General features: G+C 35.1%; 1 protein-coding gene across 1 annotated transcript; it reads left to right on the top strand.

The window, feature by feature from the left end:
* The first annotated feature begins 1,064 nt into the window (after nucleotides 1-1,064).
* Nucleotides 1,065-20,829, top strand: LOC145638896 (THO complex subunit 5A-like). The gene is made up of 8 exons (XM_081689955.1): nucleotides 1,065-1,516; nucleotides 6,573-6,863; nucleotides 13,836-14,172; nucleotides 15,139-15,476; nucleotides 15,626-15,882; nucleotides 16,175-16,757; nucleotides 16,837-16,971; nucleotides 20,422-20,829. The coding sequence occupies exons 1-8, from the start codon at nucleotides 1,295-1,297 to the stop codon at nucleotides 20,686-20,688; spliced, it is 2,430 nt and encodes an 809-aa protein (XP_081546081.1). The 5' UTR covers nucleotides 1,065-1,294; the 3' UTR covers nucleotides 20,689-20,829.
* Nucleotides 20,830-22,374: the final 1,545 nt, after the last annotated feature.

A 22,374-nucleotide genomic window follows, 5' to 3' on the forward strand; every position in this document is an offset into this window, starting at 1 on the left:
AGAGTACATAAATTCAAAAGCTAATTCAAGGGAGGATTAAGGTGCGTTTTAATGGAGGATTCAAGGCAAGCTTCAATGGCAAAGAGAGCATAAAAGCCACTTCAATGGAGGATTAATCGACAAACACATCGACAGAGGAGATCGAGAAAGCTCAGTAGTTCCTTTAATGGAGAAGTACATGCTGTTTTATAGTAGAGAACTCACGATCTTCTTCAATGGAGGAGAGTGAAAATAGGAAACCCATCCATAGGAGAGAGAAATTAAGAAATTAGGAGAGAGAATTGGGCTTTTTTTTAACTGTTGGAATTTCGAATGACACTTTTTAAGTTGGAATTTTAATTCAATCAAAGTTAACTTCTGTTTTAAAACCTTGGAATTGGGCCAATTACAATTCCCAAATTTAGAGTAAATCCAAACAATGTAATTGGGCCAAATTCAGAATGCCCAGAATTTCAAATTCAGAATGCCCAGAATTTCAAATGAAATTTTGGTTTACAAACAGGCCATTAGGTTTCAATGTTTTTATACTTTAATAAACTTGTATTTCAAATAGTATGATTATATCAAAACAAAATTACCCAAATAGTGAGATTATATATATATAAAAAATTACCCAAAAATCATAATTGTAAGAAATTACCTAGAAAATTAAAATAAAGTTACAATTAAAAACTGGTGTTTTACAGAGAGAAAGAAGAGAGAAGATCTAAGAAGAAAAAAGAGGTTTGAAATTGTAAAAAAAACAACATTGAAACCCGAGGAGATAGAATTGGGAAGAGTGGAAGACTGGGAAGAGGTGGTAAAGTGCTACGAAGTATATATATAACCGCTATCACCAGTTGCGGTATTACACTTAAAAAAAAAATTACAAAGCTAATACCTGATCCTACGTGTACACTATTTAGGGAATAAGTTTTTAAATCGACGTAGAGTAGAGTAGGAAGTAATTTTGATTTAAACAATTTTGAGGGAAATCATTACTAAAAAAGCCAGCCAAAATCATTTACCAAACATGGCTAATATCATTAAATTTTTAAAAATCTTTTATAAAAAAAATTCTAAAATCAATCTAAACCATGCTTTCAAAAAAAAAAGTCTAAACCGGTTCGGTTCGGTCTGGGCTTCGGTAATCCGGATCTTGAATTTTAACTTACCGATCTACAGTCTAGTCCAGGTTGGTGTGGTCCGGTTCCTGCACTCCTGCCTGCTTTTAGAGTTTTGACACCGCTAGATTAGTAGTCCACAGTTGAATTGACAAGCAATAACCACATCGAGGTGACAGAGCTCAGCAGCCATGGATGTTAAGATGGAAGATGCGGCGGCGTCAACGTCGGAAGCTAATGTTGTTCCTCCAATGGCGGTAGAGAAATCTCCCTATGATTTGCTTAAAGAAAGCAAGCTTTCTGTGGAAGAAATAGTTGCTAAGATGCTCTCTCTCAAAAAGGATGATAAACCTAAACCTGAGCTTCGCGAGCTTGTCACTCAGATGTTCCTCAATTTCGTCTCTCTTCGTCAGGTTACTTTCTAACTCTCTCACTTTCTAGGGTTTGTTGCATTGAATTTTTATGCTGGATAAATTTTTTTTGGTTGCTTGAGTGATTTGTTGTTAATTGTATTATTCGTGTTGTGTTTTTCTTATTATAATGGATGTTTTGAAATTAGAATTCTATGTTATTAGAATTATAGTAATGGATGTTTGAAGATTAGAATAATTTGTTGTTAATTGGTAATATAATAATGGATGTTTATTATAATAATTTGTTGTTTTAGCATTCATATTGGTGCAATATAATTATCGCGTTATAGTGAATGTGTAAATTCGGGAATATGAAGCAGTGAGAGGATTTGTTGAACTAATGGGTGATTCTGAAATCGTTCTAAGGGTTTCCTGATTTTGTACTTGCTAATTCCATGGTTCTAGCATTCATTTTGGTGCAATCTTAGTTATTGTGATATTGTGAATGTGTAAATCCCGGAGTATGAAGGAGTGGGAGGAGTTGTTTAATTAATGGGTGAACTGAAACTGTTTTGAAGGCCATCCTGAATTTGTATCTACTAATTTTTCCGGCAGTGTATTGAATTGGAGCTAAAATGACAATTGAGGGTGGGTATGTGTTTGGTATTGTTGATTGAGCTAAATTCAATCCGATTTAGCACCTTGCTATGTTTCTACCTTGAATTAGACTTTATCTGATTTGACTCTCAAGATGTGTTTTTTCACTGTATTATTGGAAATGGCTTCTATGTTATTATTGATTTATTGAGGTAATGCTAGGGGTCAGGCTGTTTGCAATGGACACCCTTTATGCTGACATTGTGATTTAGAATAGTTTGTGATTACGGATTAGTGCTGCAATCAGGCAACTGGAATTAAGGGCCTTTACCGAAATGTAGATCTGAAGTAATAGTGTAGCTTTGGAAACTTTAGGTCAATGAACTACGGAAGAGGTCAGTGTAACATTTTGTACTGCAAAACAGCTAGACTGTATTAAAGTAGATAATTTCATGGTCAATTACATATTCAACTCTGCTAAATAAAGTCAATCATACATGCCCTCTTCTCCCAATCACCTTTTGTCAACTAGCCATGTCAAACTCTTCCCCCAGCATCCCATCACCTCACGATAACTATTCAGCTCTAATTACCTACTTTTAAGTTGCAACCTGCTGACAAATTTTCAAGGTGATGCTGGCTGGTAAGTCACAGCGTCTACAAAAGCAATTATCCAGCTATACATATCTTATCAACCACTGATATCCCAAGATTCAAATTGTTCAATTGAGGAAGAAAGAGAGAGATTTGATCAGAGTTAATCGATTATGCCAGACAAGCCATAATTTTGATTTCCATGACTAAGCTTGGGCACATTTGGCTTCATAGATGTAATTTGGGGCCTTGGATTTTCCAGTCTAGAATCTGAATCGGGCCTGTCAACACTATTGTCAGAGACTATGTTGTTGGTGATGGTTAAAGATTGAATACAAGAAAGAAGTGGAGGTTGCAGGCTGCGAAAAGGAAGAGGGCAAGGGGTAGAATGGAAGTTCCTTGAAGAAAAAGAGCTATTGTGGTTGAAATGATAATTAAAATATCATCTCTCTCTCTGTATATTCATAGGTCAATAAACTTCATTATAGAATATTCAGTTCCTACACCATACCAACCAATAATATTGGATTTTTTAGATATTTTTTACCCTTCACCTTTCTCTTATGTTAACCACTTGACGGATTGGCCCCTAAGTTCTAGCAGAGAATGAAGTACATTAAAAGTTTGTCCGCTTATTATTGACTTATCTGTATTATTAAAAGTACATCTAGATCTTATCTTTGATATTTATCAAATTATTTAGGAAGACAAATGAAGTTTGAGCATGGATCAGGCTTTTTCAACAAATTCTTTCTTGATTTAGCAATAGCAGTTTATCTAGTTATTCTTTCAAAGCAATATATCAATTATTTTATGAATCTATATAGATTGTTGTTGTAGGCATAAAGGCCACATGTTAAAATAATCATCTTTAAGGACTTCATAGATCTATTGATAACAGCTTGTTGGATGAAAAATGAAAAGAGGAGCTCTTACTTTTCATCCCCCTCACACAAATAAATCAAATGTTCAGTTTTTAAGCCAAGTGTACCAAATATTGTTTTGATTGAGATATTTGAGATTCATCCTTCTACATTAAAATCAATTATGATTAAGTCTTTAATTCTATTATTTTCCTTATATGGCTCTTGATTTATCAAAATAAGATTTACAGGTAGGTTTCGATAATAGGTTGAACTCTATTGATCTTTTGTGAGTTCTAACTTCAAACCCAAAGATTCTAGTATTAAAAGATGAATAATTTTTTGCCTGCTTATGGCAATTTATTGTGATGAGGTTTATTAGAGTTATCTTATGTTGTTTAATCTTTGATGTGAGCATTTTGGATTTATTGGTGACCAAATCGACCATACTTACTTTAGATTTGCTATTGACGAATTAATAACAAATGTATACAATTACTTTAGATTGATCCATCTTCATGTGGTTTATTTATGTGCTATTGACGAATTAATAACAAATGTATACAAATGAAATTTTTGAAGGAAGTCTTGGAAATTCATTTCATCATTTGATTTGATGTTGATTTTATTATTCAAACTTTTGTCTTCAATGTTGAATTCAACCTTTAAGGAGTTTAGGGAGTAATAGTTGCCGAAAGAAAACTTTAAGAAATTGTGACTTAAACTTGTTTATACCCCGTCTCCAAATGAAAATCCCTTTGCCCTTTTGCAAAATTATTTTCTAAAAGTGAATTAAGGAAGTGTGGGGTTTTGATTGATTACATGTGAATAGAAAAAGAAGAATTTGGGGTTTGTAGTTTAAAGGTGAATATAGAAAGAGATTGTGGGGGTTTGTCAAGTGAATAAAGAAAACAAAATAGCAGGGTTTGATTGATTAAAGGTGAATAGTAAAATAGATAGTGGTGAAATGAGTTTTTTTATTTAGAGACATGATTTTTGGGGTCAAATGAGACATTTATTTGTGAACAGAGGGAGGATTATTTTCATTTTAATTTTATTTAGAGGGTTAATTAATCTTTCATAATAAGGATTGTTAAAGGTTGTAAAATTTTAATGAGGTAACTTTTAGAGTATATAACTATCATCTAATATTTGTACATTCTTGTTTCTATTGGTAGAATCTGAATCATCCTTCTAAGATTTGGTGAAAAAAAATGAATAAGGTTAAGAGTATAGTTTATTTTTTATTTATTTATTTTTTTCCTCTAAAGGGAGTAATGTATCATTATAATAAGGTATGTCAAGAGTTGTTAATTTTAGAATATAATGTTATCATCTAAGATTTCCACGTTCTTGTTTGTATAGGTAGAACTTGATACATCCTTCTGAGATATAGTGAAAAAAAAGGTTAGGTATGTATCTATGCTCCAATAAACTACGCCTAAGATTTGATATCTATTAGTGTGGATAGTCATGTCTTTCTCTCTCTTAGTTTAGGTTTTTTTTTTTATTTTTATTTTATTTTATTTTAATTTAAATTAGAAAATAACACCACAAAAAAGCCACGATTTTGATAATAACACCATATAAAAAAAAGTTTTGATTATAACACCTCCAAAAATCTCAAAAATTTGATTTCACCACCGCATAGAGGATGCCGTCAAAAAAACCGTTTGTGGACCCACTAAATACACGTGTCAGTTATATATTGGTTAATTTTTTTTTTTAAAAAAAAAAAACCTAAACCCTTAGCCCAGCCACGAAGCTCACCACCGGCAGCCCTACATCCCACCACCGGCACTACCCCCCACTGCCGCCAAGCCACACCAGTGTCCACCCAGCCACCCCCACCCTCCTTAACCAACCCCGAAAATCCCTATAGACCACCAGACGCAGCGATTGAGACCCTAGCTCGCAACTCCATAAACCCTAGCCACCACAAAAATGGCGACTAGTGGTTGAAATCGGCCAAGTTAGGGCCTGAGTGGTCAAATTCGACCCTAAATTGGCCGATCTTGACCACTAGTTGCTAATTTTGTTGTGAAATGGAAGAAAAATGGTGGTGGTTGTCGGTTTTCAGTGGGAAAAGGAGGTGGTTGCGGGGGTTGTTCAGTGCGAATTTCGTGGTTTTGGTTGCTGGAGGGGTGTCGGAAGTGGTTCAAGGGGTGTCGCATGGGGTTTTCGGTGGCTGGAGGGGTGTCGGAAGTGGTGTAAGGGATGGGAATTTGTTGTGTATGGTGGCGGAGGTGGTGGTTGCGAGGGTTTTTCGATGCGAATAACGTGGTTGATGGTGGGGCAAGGCCGAGCTGGGGCAGGGGTTCGTGGTTTCGCCGGTTTTGGTGGGGCAGGGGTACCGACGGCTTGGGTTAGCCTGTCGGTGGTGGTGGACAGGTGGTGCCAGTGGTGGGGTTGGGCTGGGTTTGGTTGTTGAGGGTTTTTTCTTTTTTTTTTTTTATATTAATTTTTTTAAAACCAATAGGATAGTGACACGTGTCTGTTATGGGCCCACTAACGGATTCCATCCAAAAGTCCGTTAAGTGGTGGTGAAATCAATTTTTTGGTTTTTTTTGTGGTGTTATAATAAAAGTTTTTTTTTTTTAGGTGTTATTATCAAAATTTGTGTTTTTTTGTGGTGTTATTTTCTAAAATTTCCTTTATTTTATTTTTTAAAAAAAATTTTAATTTTTTTTTTTGGCACATAATATCCTAAAGGTGTTAGTCATCCTATTGAACAGCTTAGGTCTATTATATCTAGATATCATAAGTTTATGATTGAATTTATGTATCCATGGTCATCAAATAGTATAATTTAATGAAATTGTTCGATTTATTATTTTACCTTCCCTTCCTTCTTGGACTTCCAATATGTATTTTCATCTTCTAAAAGGATGCTATGGCTATGTATAGATTAAATAGAGAAAGTTGTCTGTATGTCACTTGAATATAATCTTGCTAATCTATAGTTTTTTTTTTTTAACTCTTTAATATGTTTAATGGATATGATCTATAACCTAGTAGTAAGAATTCCTTTGCATTGTCATAATAGAGGATGTTTGATGCAGGCAAACCGTAAGATCTTGCTTGAAGAAGATCGCGTGAAAGCTGAGACTGAACATGCAAAAGCACCTGTGGACTCCACGAGTTTGCAACTTCATAATTTGATGTATGAGAAGAGCCACTACCTGAAAGCTATTAAGGCATGCAAAGACTTCAAATCCAAGTATCCTGACATTCAACTTGTTACTGAGGCTGAGTTTTTTAGTCAAGCTCCTGAAGAGTTTAAAGGAACTGCTGTATCAAATGAAACTGCTCACAACTTGATGCTTAAAAGGCTTAATTATGAGCTTTTCCAGGTAACTACTTATTTGTATCTCTATGCTGTTGCAGAGTGGTATGCATATTGTGGTAGTCATTTATTTGGCTTTTCATCTCCTGATCTCTTCTACATGTGTATAAGAAACTTAATAATGTGACCTGAGTGACAGATTCACATTTTATATTTTACAATGTTGTGTAAGTTTATATGGAGCTCATCATTCATTCATTGGTAATCTTGCTATGATTTACCTAATTGGATGCTAGTTATCTAGGGATTTAGTTGCAGTCTCTGTAACCAAGGCTGTCATCCAGTTATATATCAAATTATTACCTGGACATTGTCTTCTTAAGGCAGTGTTATTGAATCTCCAACCCAAAAATTGCTCATTTTCCTTTTCAGTTAGGTTGTTCCTCTAAAAGATTGCCTTATTTCATTATATGTCAACAGGGCCTATCCTACCCTGTACGCATAAGGACAAAGCGACTACTCACTCAATACAACTCTTACAAAAGTTAAAGTTTGTAACTCTAATTTAGGGTAATGCCAACTTGATGGTTTTATTTTATTTTATTTCACTTTTTTTTTTTTTTTTTTTTTTGGGAGGGGGACAAATGGGCACATACATTTCATTTTCCGCAAATAGAGGTCATTCGCTAAGGATTCAGGTAATTGCCGTGAATTAGGAATCTTCAGTCTCCTATTCTTATGATTACTTGAGTGAAGGATATCTGATATTTTTTGAGTTGATAGGTAATACTTAAAGATACTAAAAGAAAAACATATTTCAGGTGGTAAAAAAGAACATGTTTATCAGCAGAATTTGTTGAACTAGCAGGTTGTCCAGTTCAGGCTTATCCTCTCAGTTTTATTGGGGTTCTTGGAGGGATCCCTTATTCCCTCTTCATAGGGTTTTTTGGAATCCTGTGATTATGAAAATTTCAAGGAAATTGGATGGCTGGAAGAATGTGTACTTTCTTTTGGTAGCAAAGGTAGTTTAAATAGTGTTTGATCTTTCTTTTCTTAAGATTGCAGTCGCTGCAACAACATAAAGCTGAGAGGTTGATGAAGTTTTGGTGGTGTTTGGAGTTAGTGGTAATAGGAACGACCATCTTATGAAGTGGAATATGGTGTGCTTAAATAAGTGGAAGGATATTTGGGATTTAAGAGATTGATGTCTAACAATACTGTTGATGGGAAAATGGTTTTTGCATTTCTCTTCCCTGTATAAGGGCCCTACACCATCACACATGTAATAAAAGTACCCCATTATATTTTTTCACATCCAACTTTTCAATAAAAATGATACCCCCACTGGATCATATTTACATATTGTCCAAAATATCAGCTATATCATAAAATAAAAATTGATGATCAAATAATTATTAATCACCTAAAACTATGTCCCGTGATAATTGTCAAAACTGATAGGGGGGTTTCATTCACGATCCAGCCTTCCCTAATGGATCTAATCCCATATCACCAGCTCTAATCTATGATACTCTGTAGTTTTCACATTGAGCATTGTCTCCTCAAGCACAATTGACATGTAGTTCAAGCACAATTGACATGTAGTAGTGTTTGGAAAATTGGATTAACTGGATTTCATTTGAATTTTTCCATTTTAAATGGCAGTCGTGTTTGTAAAATTGGAATATGAATTTGTTCATTTTAAATGTTGGAATTGACATGTTGAAATTCAGTTGCAAATTTAGTGTTTTGTTAATAACGACAATATGAAATCTAGAATTTCAATTCCACTTTGAGTTTGGAATTGAGTAGAATTTCAGTTTAGAATAGTCAATATTCAGCTGAAGAAATAACTTACGGAGAAGGTAGGATTCAATATTTCAACTTAATTTACGCTGAAGTAGTAAGCAGAAGAATTGAATTCGAAATCTGGATTGATGGACTAGAATTTATTAGTATTCCCAAAATAAAAATTACAACATAATTTGAATACAATCATCAAAGAAAAATTCAATAATAAAAAATGATTATTTTTATTTATTTATTTTTTATTTTAGAACATTGGATATTCTTATATTTGATTTCCAAAGCAAAGAAGAATTAAATCCAACGGTGAGACAAATACCTCTAAAAAAAAAATACTGAGAACAAATTTACAAGTACCGATCCCGGGAACAAAGGAGTCTTGAACAATTACAAGTATGAATTAACCTAAGCCATTTTAAGGGTCAGCGAAAAAGTGGTGTCAAGAAGGTGGCAGTGGCATAAAAGATAGCTATTTTCAAGAGGGGAGAGGGTAATGGTGGTGTTGGTTGGGACATTGGTGCCTTGGTGTAAGTTTAAGAGAGAGAGGAAAATTTAGGAGTGAAAGAGAAGTAGAATTGTGATTAAAGATCTAATAAATTGTATGAAAAAGAAAGGAGATCATAGGAAAAATGGGCTGACTGAATTTGAAATGACAATAAACAGTGTTTGAACTTTGAAGTACACTTATACATGGGCCTTTAACACCATTTAAGGATATGGGCCAATTCCATAATTCAAATTATTGGGTTCTAAACACCTCATTCCACCCAATTACAAAGTTTTAAATGAAATTCTTTCATCAAACACACCATAAGGGTATTGCAGTGTCATTTATAGTTCTCTCCAACTACTTTCTCAATTCTTGAGCTATTGAGAATTAAGGTATTGTCCCTAGTATCATCATCATTATCATATCTAACAATGATTCTCCCCCCTCTTCAATCATCCATACAAACTTAAAGCAACATTTCAAACTTTGTCAAACTTGTATACTTCCTCCGTTTTTTTAATATTGCACAACTTGCCTTTTAAGGAAGTATCACAAATATTGCACCATTTCTGTTTTAGGGAAAGAAATATTTGTGTTCACATTACAAATTCCAAATATACCCTTACTTTTCAACCCTTGATTTTCTAGTTTATGTATACCATCACATGGTCAATCTTGTATTTTAACCTCTCTCTCTCATCCTTTTTTCCACTACCAAAAAATTTGTGTCAAACCCCTATGGTGCAATAAAAAAAGAATGGAGGAAGTATTAATTTGCCGTGCGGTTAAAAAAAAAAAAAGAAAAAAAAAGAGAAGAGGTGTTCATTTACTTGGTATAAGACTAATTTATTTAAGAGTAAGACCACTTGTATGTTCTTAACAACTCTCTTCAATCCTTAAACAAAGCTCTGTCAAAATTGGTGGGATGCTCAATGTGTTGTATTGGTGAGAGTAGGGAGACTTGTTATGACTTCATTTACTAATCTAAACCAAAAACTTGCACCCAAATTGGACTTGATAACTGAATGAGGAACCAAATCACAAAACTTGTTATCCGAGGTGCAATTTCAGGGTGCAATTTGGTTTCTCATTTAGTTATCCGAGGGGCAAGATTTCAGTGTGTGGATGGGAGATTTGTTATGTAACTTTGTTTGCAAATCTTTCATGTACTGTCAATATTTGCCTATGTGCTACCCACCTACCCAATTTTCCAGTTATTCCTTTGGAAAGCCAAGGATCTGCTTTAGATGAATGCCTTTTGTTTTGGATACTAGCATTGGACATGATCTATGCTATTTATGTTGTCTCACTTGATATTTGTATAATTTGCGGAGTTATTAGTGGTATCTATTAATTGATTGACTAATCCTTTAAATGTATATGTGTTAAGAGTTTAATGTTTAGGTAATTCCTCAGAGGGATAAATCAAGAGAATTCAGAATTAGAGCTCTGCAGTTTTGTTCATCCCTCGCAATATTAAAATCTTGGGATTTGTAACAACATCTTGGTATGCCTACTATATGGCTGGTAAAGAAAATGTAAATCCTGCCCACATGCTATAAATTATACCATGTGGCTCAATAACCCCATTCTGTTATGGATTTCTGGAAGATTCTATTTGTGGAGTTAGCAAAGGCTGAGGGGAAGAAGTGGATGTGGCTGACATAGTCACCATAATGCTTTGATGGCAGTGTTATGGTGTGTGCAGTTAGGACATACTTTGCATACCTTTTCAGGTGTCACTTTGTGATCCGTTGTGGATTCCAGCAACTACTAGGGCCCATAGGAGTTGCTCAATTCTGGAGATTCAGGAACTCTGGGTGAATTTTAATAGTTTTATCCATTGGAGAAGAACTTGCCCTCTTACATTTTACTATATACAAAGTACTAGGTTAAGTCCCGTGCCATGCACGGTCATAATTAAAATTTATAACAAATAAGTTATAAATAATGGTGTTAATTCGACAATAATTTATCTCAAAAAATTGTTGGTAACAAAATACCTTGAATTTTAGTTTATACCAATACCAAATACGTAAAAAGTATTGAATTAGATTGTATAAAAAATAATATAATAATAGAAATTTGGAAGCTATAAGGTTAAATTTAGAAGCTATAAGGTTAAATTTAGAAAATTTGGAGTAATTAGATTAATTTTCCTACATATGCTATGTACATATACTATAGCAAAATGATTTTGTTCTTATAAACGTTATGTAATTTTAAGATTTATACAAAGTATGCTACCATAATGAATTTTCTTTTTTTAATTAAAATAAATTTTATTGTCAAATGATAAAAGTTGGAGAAAAAAAATGATATTGATAATATTATAATAATCTTGGAAATTATTATATTACAATACCTTATTTTTAATCTATGTTAGTATTTTGGTTTCAAAAAAAAAAAAAAAAAAAAAATGTTAGGAAAAAAAAAAGTATTTTTGTAACTAAAATTTTTCTAGTATGTAAAATATATGTTCTGTTTCTTTTTTGTTGACACGCATTCCTTTTTAGGAAGTTTTTTCTTAGTTTACACGTTTCCTTTTAGGGTAACTTTTTTACCTTGCATTTATAAGCTATCCCACTTGCTTTTTCATTCTCTTTCACTCTCTCTCCTCTCCTTAATATATTTGCCTAAATCAAATGCGTCAACTAAATAGAAATGGAGGAAGTAAGTATAATTGGATTGAATATGTTGTCAAAATGGAAATAACTACTATTATTATAGGTTATAAAATGAATGTTATTTAAATATGGCCAAAAAAAAAAAAGGAAAGAAAAAAAGACGGGAAAATTTTTAACCAGGAAATGACAAGTGTCATTCCAGGTTTCGCCTTTAGTATATAGTTATTGATATGTTAGCTCTTATTATATTTATTTGTTCATCCTAAAAAAAAAAATGTGAGTATTGATTCCATGGTACAAAAATACAGCTGCATTGCTTAGATTGGGCCATATTGCAAGGGGTTTTCAGTTGACCAAACTGAGATTGTCTGGTTGAGTAAGAGTTGTTTCAAAACCTGTGATCTTTTTCGAATTAGACGCTCTAAGGTCCAACCCCGAATCGCTCCGAATTGAACGTTACATGTCGTGCTGTGCTCCAAATTTACTTGCTATTCAAAGATATGTTGAAAGAATCCCCATGTCTCCATAGTCTATTCTAACTACTCTAACAAAGTACAATTGATATAGAATCCTAAAAGACTTCGAAGTCAATTTCATATTGCAACAATCACAACATGGTCCACGACCAACAAGTCATTTCCATTCCCACAACCTGATAGTTTCCACGATTGCGGCAAAAACTGTATTTCTGAACCATGATGGATACATATTAAGAGCCTTGCAATAAAGTGAACCATTTATATTATAACGATTGTTTAGTTCTTTCGGGTGGAATTGTTGAGGTTGGCGAAATGTTGGGATATTTGTTTGGGTTGATATGCCTTTTAGCTTTCTTATCCTGATGAGGCATACATGTTATGGTTGCCTTTGTAGGGGCCTGTTGATTTTTGGCTGCAGATACTTCTTTATGTGTGACCCTCCTTACCTAGATTCGTAGAATTAATGGTATGAGGCTATGTGAGATGGTGGGGCTGGATGGGTTTAATTTTATCTCAATTGTTATAATGCTGTTCCACTGATAGACAATGATGGTTGCATCTGTCTGCTTTCTTCTGTTCCCATCAAGCCACCAGTGTCATCCAATGATGTCATGATGTTTTTGATTACAAAAATTATTACCTCTGTTGTTGAGAAAATATCCCAGTTAGGACTTCTAACATGTTATTTTCTTCCACCTGAGATTGTAAAATAGTAGGAAACAGTAATAGCACACAGAAGCCTCAACCATTTACCAGTTCCATTCCACAATACAATGTTTCAGCCAACAACAGCATGATCTGCCTGTTTACATAAGCTATTGAACACTATCTCTTCAGAATTTCTTCTAGCAAGCTGCTAGATAGACATGATAGTGCAATGAAGCCACTAGGGCTGAGTAGTTCATGTCCATGAAACTTCCTTGGTGAAAGAACTTAAGTTTCTACTTTTAGATACTTCCATTTCTACATATATTTGTTGTTGAAATCTTCTAAATGAAAGAACCAAAGGTACTCACTTTTTAGATGTATGCACTTTTACAAAATTCTTTTTTGTAAAGGCGATCCTCACTAAATAGAAGAGTTGAATCAGTATGATTGTCTTGATAATTGAGTGCTATTAATGTCTGTGATGCTCTGACTTGGTCCACCATCCCTCTGTACTAGTGTCGACACGACACGTCCCAGTTGTGGGTACAGAATCCAAGTAGGACTCTCAGGAGAGAAACTGGACTCATTAGTCATAAAGCCTATATCTAAGAGGGGAGTCTTGCTCAATGAAGGAAAGTTTGAAACTGTTAAGGGGACAGGGATAGTATGTATGTATTACTAAGCCTGTACACCCTAATTTTTGCTGTTTTTCCTTTCTTTCTTTAGGGGGTTCACAAAGTGATACAAGGGGCTTGCAAGCTTAGTGCTTTTGATTCATATAGTTCACTACTATTTTTTTTATGTTTATTTTTGTTTGCTAAATGAGATGGTTGGAGTTAGTTTCCACTTTGACTTGAATATAATTCACTACTATTTTTTTTATGTTTATTTTTGTTTGCTAAATGAGATGGTTGGAGTTAGTTTCCACTTTGACTTGAATATTATGAACTTTGTATGATGGTTGAGAACTACTGACATGGCTTTCACAGAGAAAAGAGCTATGCAAGCTTCGTGAGACGCTGGAGCAGAAAAAGAAAAGTTATTTGGAGACTATCGCCAACAGAAAGAAGTTCTTGTCAAGTCTTCCCTCACATCTCAAGGCTTTGAAGAAGGCGTCATTGCCTGCACAAAACCAACTAGGACTTTTACATACGAAGAAACAAAAACAGCTGCATGCAGCAGAGTTGCTTCCTCAGCCATTGTATATAATTTACTCTCAGTTCATGGCCCAAAAGGAAGCTTTTGGGGAAAACATTGAATTGGAAATAAATGGAAGCTTGAAGGATGCTCAAGCCTTTGTTAGGCGGCAAACACAGAAAGATACTGGTATCTGCTATTCCTGTTCTTAAATAAGAATTATTCAATATGGATGATCATATTATGTTGTCTAATCTTTTTTCTGTAGTCTATATCTTCATGTGTTTTTTTTTTTTTTTTTTTTTTTTTTTTTTTTTTTTTTCCCTTTTTCATTGTTCATTAATTTATTTTTTATGTTCTACATGTTAATCTTGTTCCTTCAGTGTTAAGAAACAAAAGGCAATGTGCATGCAGTAGCCTATGTTACTCGGACACGCCATTTTTGGCCTCATACCCGGGTCAGTACGACCCGACACGGACCCGGGTATGAAATCCGTTCCGGACACTCCGTTTGGCTCTCGGGTATGGCATAGTTGTCTTGGAGCTTCAAAAATAGCAGGGAAGAGCTTCAAAAATAGCAGGGAAGAGCTTCAAAAATGGCGAACAGTAACACTCAACAGAGGAGAGAGGAGAGAGGAGAGAGGAGAGAGAAATAAAAAATGAATGGTTGAGTCTTTTATTGGACCCACACTCCACTCTCTTTTTACAGAAATTTCAACATATGCTTTTAAAATTTGGCAGTATCAATAAGAGTTTTGGCAGTATTAGACTATTATATTAGGTACTTAGGTAGTAGACTAGTAGTAGTACTACTTTTCGTTAAAAAAAAAATAGTATTACTATACAGAGTATATTATACAGTCTAATTTAAAATAAAAATTGCAAATTTTTTTATGGGGACTTGCTATGATTATCCTATTTTTTTTTTCTTTTATTGTCGTATCCGTACCCGAGTCCAAAGTAAAGACGGTGTCCCCGTGTCCTAAATTTTTGAAAATGACGTATCGGACACTCGGATCCGTACCAATATCGGATACCCGTACCCGTGTCAATGTAACATAGGCAGTAGCTATAGCATGATGCCGATTTTCCTTGCAGATATAATATTTTTCATCTATCATTGGGTGAATGGACTGACAAATGTCTTTTATCTAGGCACATCATCCATGCAGGAAAGTTCACGGATAGATGATGATGTAGTGGATGAGGAAGATGATGGTCAAAGAAGGAGAAAGCGACCCAAAAAAATGGCTGGCAAGGAAAATGCTGATGCAGCTGGATTATATCAAGCTCATCCACTTAGAATTATTGTCCATGTCCATGACGATGAAGTTTCTGATCCAAAGCCTGCCAGACTTGTTACTTTGAAGTTTGAGTACCTGTTTAAGCTGAATGTTGTTTGTGTGGGTGTTGAGGGGTCTGATCAAGGGCCTGAAAATAATATTCTGTGCAATCTATTCCCTGATGACACAGGCCTTGAGCTACCTCACCAAGTATGAACATCTCACTTTGTTGACTTCTTGATGATTGATATAATATTGCCCTGAAAATTTGGGGATATGCAAAAAAATTTCAATACTGATTATTTTGGTTCTTCTGAAATCCTGCAATGAAATTTTACCTTGATGTGTTATTGGCGCAGTCTGCTAAGCTCCTCTTGGGTGATGGAGCAGAATTTGATGAAAAACGTACTATGCGCCCATATAAATGGGCCCAGCATTTGGCAGGAATTGATTTTCTGCCTGAGTTATCACCCTCATCCACTAGTAATGAAGCTGCTAAGTTTGAAGCTGGGAAGGACTCTGTTATTTCAGGACTTTCACTCTATCGGCAGCAAAATCGAGTGCAGACGGTGGTGCAGAGAGTTAGGTTGAGGAAGAAGGCTCAGCTTGCACTTGTGTGAGTCACTGCTGTATTTGTCTGGGTTTTGAAGTGATAGGATAGAATATAAAACTTGTATATGAAAACCAGAATGTCAAATTTTGGATTTCGATCCTTTTATTTTTTTATTTTTGGTTTAGTTGCAGTCCCTTGCAGTTGCTAACTTTTTCTCTTGTGTCTGGATGCCATCAGTCAAATACATCTTAAGCCTGCTTTTTTTGATTGCTGGGATTGAATATAATTAAGACTATCTTTACTTATGCTTATCTATGTTGATTCTGTTTTGTTGAGTGTTATCTTTGGATTACAGGGAACAGCTTGATTCACTTACAAAACATACATGGCCCCATCTGATCTGTCAAAGTGTTCCGTGGGCTGCACATCAACACCTGTGTTTTCTGCATAGGTGGTCACCCCTAGGATCTTCTCTTGACCAAGGTATTCCTTTACCTAGAGTTGATGTGGAGCAAGGCCATATTTTTTTGGATACAAACATGGCAGGAAGAGCTGGGTCCTCTAAAGAAGAGGGGATTGTGACAGAAGATGGAGAACTTCCATCTTTGGTTCCAGCAGTTGTTGTGACTGATGAGGAATCTACTGCTAATCTAAATCAAGGATCAGTTGCCAAACATTCTAAACGGATGACATTGATAACAAAAAATAAAACAGTCCCAGTCAAAACTGCCAGAAACCAGAGTTTTGGGCGAAATGAGGATGATATGGATCTTATGATGGATAGTGAAAGTGAAGTAGATGACACTTCCCAAACTGACCGGGAAGATGAAAGTACTATTGACGAGGGAAATTTTTGGGTGGATTATGCAGTTAAAGAGTTTGAACTTGTTTTAACCCGGAAAAGAGATGTGGAGGGGGATGTTGATCTAGAGGCCAAGGTAATTACTTAGTTTCAGATGTTCTTATTTATTCTGCTGTTTTTCAGCCACTTTGTTGATTGATTGTATGCAATGTCAGATTTGTATAAGCATGGAGTATCCACTCAGGCCTCCTCTTTTCAGATTGAGTTTACGTGCTCAGTCTTCTGATGGAAACAGTTCATCCTTCGACCACTCCATATGGTACAACGAGCTTCGTGCCATGGAAGCTGAGGTAGGCATTAAAGTTTCTAAAGCCTTGATTTCTTCAGTTGAGCTAAACTCATTTAAGTTTTTGTATTTGTTCTATATAAAATTGATCATGCTGATTCACTAGTATTTTTGTCATGTTCAGTTCTTTAATTTTGCTGTATGAACCCAATTATTTCTTATAGACAATTTTTAAATACTTTAGATAAGTTTGATATTAATTTAACTTTTCACAATTATTGTTTTAAATTGATTTGCACTATTTATAACTGATTTTCCCTGATTAAAACTGAATTATGCATAAATTGTTTTTATCAATCTCAAAAGCATAGGTCTCGACTCCTTTGCTTAAAATGAGTTTTCCTTATTTGGCAATATAGCCTAATAGGCATATATGTAGTTCCCTAAGCTTGACCTTGTATCCCTTGTCTGTGGAATCATTTCTATATATATTGTGTTAAATGGTCTTGCTCCATTTAATTTTTTTTAGGGAAATAGTGTTCACTACGAGATGTCCTACAAAGTCATCTACTTATTTATAAAATGTTTTGAAATTAACCAATCATCAGGGTCCTAATTTTAAAAAATGGAATAGTAATTGGAAAATTTTTAAATTACCACCCAAAAAGGTAACCATTTTTGAACTAACCACCCGTTTAATTTTTTATTTTAAATTACCACCCCCTAAATTAAATAATGCTCAGATTACCACCCATTTCAAAAATCCGGTGGATTTTCCGTCTGTGGGCCCCACCTTTGACCCTTTTGACTGATTTTTTTCCCCCCATTTTTCTCTTTAAAATCACTCTCCTAACTTCAATTCACATTTTTCTCTTTGAAATTTGTAGAATTTGGTGAAGGAAATGTGAATTAAAGTTTAGAGAGCGTTTTTAAAGAGAAAAATCGGGGAAAAAATCAGTCAAAAGGGTCAAAGAAAGTGTTAGGTAGGGCCTACAGACGAAAAATCCACCAGATTTTTTAAATGAGTGGTAATCTGAGCATTAATTTGATTTAAGGGGTGGTAATATAAAATAAAAAATTAAACGGGTGGTTAGTTTGAAAATAGTTACATTTTTGGGTGGTAATTTAAAAATTATTGATAATGAATTAATACAAAATCCTATCATCTGTGTGAAAAGATAATGTTATCATTACTGAATTCAAGTTTGTTCTTGTCTATAATGCATGGTACTTCAATTGATCATCGTACCTTTACCAAACACACAATACGCACCCGCACCCTTTTGGGTATCGGGCACTTTGTCATTTGAATTTATGTACTTGTTACTTTTATTTTACAAACTTTGTTTTCAATTTATTCATTTTGATGAAATTTAATGATTTTTTTTGCATAATTCTTGAATATGTAAAGTAAAATAATCAAATATTATTGAAATTTTTATGAAATTCTCTTTTTAAGAGCATATTATTTATTCCGTAATATTTAATTAGTTTTACCCGTATCCTCTATTTTTTAAACCAGCGTATAACATACCCGTTTCGTGTCTGTATCCAATTTGGTACTTGTCCTTGTGCAACCTAAGCTCTTGTTATGCTTCCTTGAGCACATTTACAAAGAGTATTTAGCTTTTATCCCTATCATTTCATAGAAACTGCTCTCTGAGAACTTTGATCCAATGGCATGACATCATAACAGTAAGTCACTACGTCGTTAAAAAGTAGTAAGTAGAACATTATATCTTACATAGTGCCATTCTTGCAAATAGGGTAGATGAGAAAGTGTGTTGGGTAAATTATATACGGGAATTGAATTTGGTAGACGTCTTCCTAATGAAAGAGGCTGAGTAAAGAATTGGAATTGGTTAATCAAGGAAAAGAATGAGGATTGTGAATTTGTGACTTGCCTTGTTATAAAACTCAGCTAACCTTTGGAAGCTTGTGGAAAGGTGGCTAGCTCATGCCTATGATATGACCGACCAACTCTTAGCTTAGCAGCTTATATGGTGGAAAGATGGCTAGATCGCACGGTCGCGCCTATGATATGACTGATCAACTCTTAGCTTAGCAGCTTATAGTATAGAAAATTTAGAAGCTTCATACCTAAGAACCAGAATTTATGTAAAAAGGACGAAGTGTTTAAAAAATTCAGTCCTTGTCCCTTGTCAACATGTGCTTAAAAATGCTACTATTGAAAAAAAAAAGGAAAAATTGCTCTCATTTATCTGAACTTTGCCTCGTCTGTCCAAATTAATCCATACTTTCGATTATTATTTATCACTCCCAACTTTAGGAGGTATTAATTTCTATTGCACCCAACTTACCTGCAATTGGTTAATCCGGTCAACATTTGTGTGTTAGATTTTTTTGCACACGTGTCACTACATGAATGGTCAAATAAAAAAAAAAATTTTTTTAAAAAAAAACCTAGCCAACCAAAACGGCAACCACCCCTTAATGGCAGCCAGATTCGGGGAGGATAAAGGAGGGGAGGCTAGATTTGGGTCGAAAACGAAGGGGAAGGGGGCAGAAATGGCGGGGAGGGGGAAATGGCGAAAACGAAGGCGAAGGGGAAGGGGACTTTAAACGGCGGGGGAGAGGGGAGCGACGGAGGAAATAGGGGTGGGGAAGGGGTTTTCGGGGGTGGGGAAAGGGAAGGGTTGAGTTTCGAGGGAAGGGCTGGCAGCGGTTTCCGGGAGCGAGGGAGGGGTTTTTGGGGGGTGGGGGATGGGAAGGGGTGGGTTTCGAGGGAGGGGGAGTGCTGGGCGGCGGTTTCCGGCAGCAGGGGAGGAGTTTTCGGGGATGGGGCTGATTTTCCGACGGGGTGGGGGTGGTGTGGTGGCAGCCGTTGGGCATGGGTGGTTTGTGTTTTTTTTTTTTTTTTTTTTTAATAAAAAATTTAAGCCAATCATACGCTGACACATGTCTAGGTAACCTGCTACATTAGGTTGGACCGTTGAATGACCTGTGGGTGCAATAGAGATTAATACCCCCTGTTGGGTGTGATAAATAATAATCGAAAGTATGGATTAATTTGGACGGACGAGGCAAAGTTCAGATTAATGGGAGCAATTTTTCCAAGAAAAAAAAAAAAAAAACCTATAAAGTACTGAAACTGACCTAAAAATATACTAATAAGGGAGGATTTTTAATGTTTATGCTAATCTCTGTTTGTCAATTGATTTATTTTCTGGGGGGTGGGGGGATTGGCTCCTATATTCTTTGCCTTTTATTTTGGTCAGAAAGAATACAGAATGGCCCATCCTTTGTATCTGTACTTTGATGACTTGGTAAGCTGTGTCGTGGTCAATTAAGGTCTTCTGATCTAGTCTTGTGCATTGATTGAGATACTACCTCGCCAACCTTTAATGGTTAGGCTGTAAGATAAATGAGCTATTTCTTTTAGGTTTAGTAGGAGCAGTCAAGGAGCATTTACATTGATCTCTGGCTGTTACTTATTGCCACTGGAATTGGTTTCTTGTGACATTGTCATTAACTGTTGATTCTTTTCTTGTAGGTTAATCTTCACATACTGAAGATGTTACCTCATGATCAAGAAGACTATATCTTGTCACATCAAGTGCATTGTCTTGCAATGCTCTTTGATCTCTACTTAAATGAGGCCTCTCAACCCTCGAAAGAAAGAAAATCCAATTCGGTAATTGATATTGGCTTGTGCAAGCCAGTCAGTGGTGATCTGAAAGCCAGATCTATCAGGGGAAGGGATCGCCGGAAAATGATATCTTGGAAGGGTATGGAATGCACCCCTGGGTATCCGTATTGATATATTATATTGTTCCAAAGGGTGCTTTTAATCACAAGATTAACACCCCAGATCTCATCTGCCTCACTTATGCCCCTCAGATGTTTGTGATATGAGATACATAAATACATAAAAGAGAAATTAATTTTATTTGTTGCAGTATCCTAGTTTCTCTTCCGTTAACATGTTTTTTTTTTTTTTTTTTTTTTTTTTTTTTTTCCTTCCAAATGCATCTCTTGGGGTTGACGCTGTTTCTCAAGAACATACGTTGTGTCGGAAAACTTGCTTATTTTTCTCAATAGTTAGTCTTGGTCCTATGGTAATTTGCTTTGTCCAAAGGTAAATTTGTAGTACTCTAATCACTATATCACATTATTTTAGTGTATAAGGCTTGTGCACTTGATCCCCGAGAGGCCGAGATTTACATGCTAAACAAATCCCCAAGCAGCCACAGTTGGAATTTGTTGCTATTTTGACGTTGATATTCAAACAACTAGGGAAGATTTCTTATTATTTTGATTTGATTAGCATAAGCAAATGCTAACAAAATTATTAAGCCAAAATGTTAAGTCTAATAGTAACTCAAATATGAGGCTTTTACCAATTGTTTTCATATTCAAGGTACTTAAGTAGTTTACCCTCACTAGTCAATATAGGATGTTTGTACAAGAATCTGCTAGGGTTTTTACAAGTGTTTTAATGATACATCATCGGGTCTATAATGCATTTATCATTATGAAAATTCACAAGAATTGGACATTGTATGATTGGCATTAGTTTTTAATTAAAAAAATTAGCCTTTAGCATGTGCAATGCATGGATTGTATTAAGTAAATTTGGGTTAAAATTAGTTATATACATATTAATTTAATTTAATATATAATACCTATATACATATGCAGTGGTACTAAATAAATGCATAAAAAAACTTTTTCTCTCTCTATAAAAACCCAGCCTTATCCCCCACCGCTTTCCCACCACTTCCCCCCCTTTTCTCAACTATATCTCGCCGACGATCGGTGCTCCTCTCTCCTTGCCATCGCCAGCGAGTGCTTTTCTGTAGCTTTCCTTTTTTTTTTCTTCGATGGCCTCTTAAAACCGTCCGAAAAATGTAATCATCGAAAACTGTATTTCCGATTGCTTTTCTAATTGTTTAAGCCATCACAAATTTCCTATTGTTTTCAAATCCATAGGAAATATCCGAGGGCTTTAAAAACCATTGGAAGTTAAAACCATTGGAAAATACAAACATTCTGATGGTTTTAAAAGCCATCGGAAATTTCGAATGCGTTTAATGAAATAAAAATCCAGAATCTAATTTAACATAAATAAAACCCTAACCCTATACACCCTTACTAGACGCGGAGCCGCCCCCTTCCTTTTTTCTCAATTCCTCTTCTTCTTTATTCTCTCTGCTTCTCTCTCTTTCTTCTCATTTCCCCTCCTCCTTTCCTTATCTCTTATCCTCTTTCTTTCTTCATTCGCCGCTGTCTCGTAGGTCCTCAAGCTGCTGCCTGGCATTAATGTATAAGTCTGCTAGTTTGTTTGTTTGTTTGTTTGTTTTTTTTTTTTTTTTTTTTGGGAAAAATTGGCCGCAACAATACCAACTATGATAAAGATGCGTGTAGCAGCACAACCTTTTAAGGGTGCGGTCTACAACAAAGATATATAATTAGGTGCACATATTAGCATAAATGACACTAATGA

This window comes from Chenopodium album, chromosome 7 (genome assembly GCF_948465745.1).
Source record: "Chenopodium album chromosome 7, dcCheAlbu1.1, whole genome shotgun sequence".
NCBI classification, from domain to species: Eukaryota; Viridiplantae; Streptophyta; class Magnoliopsida; order Caryophyllales; family Amaranthaceae; genus Chenopodium; species Chenopodium album.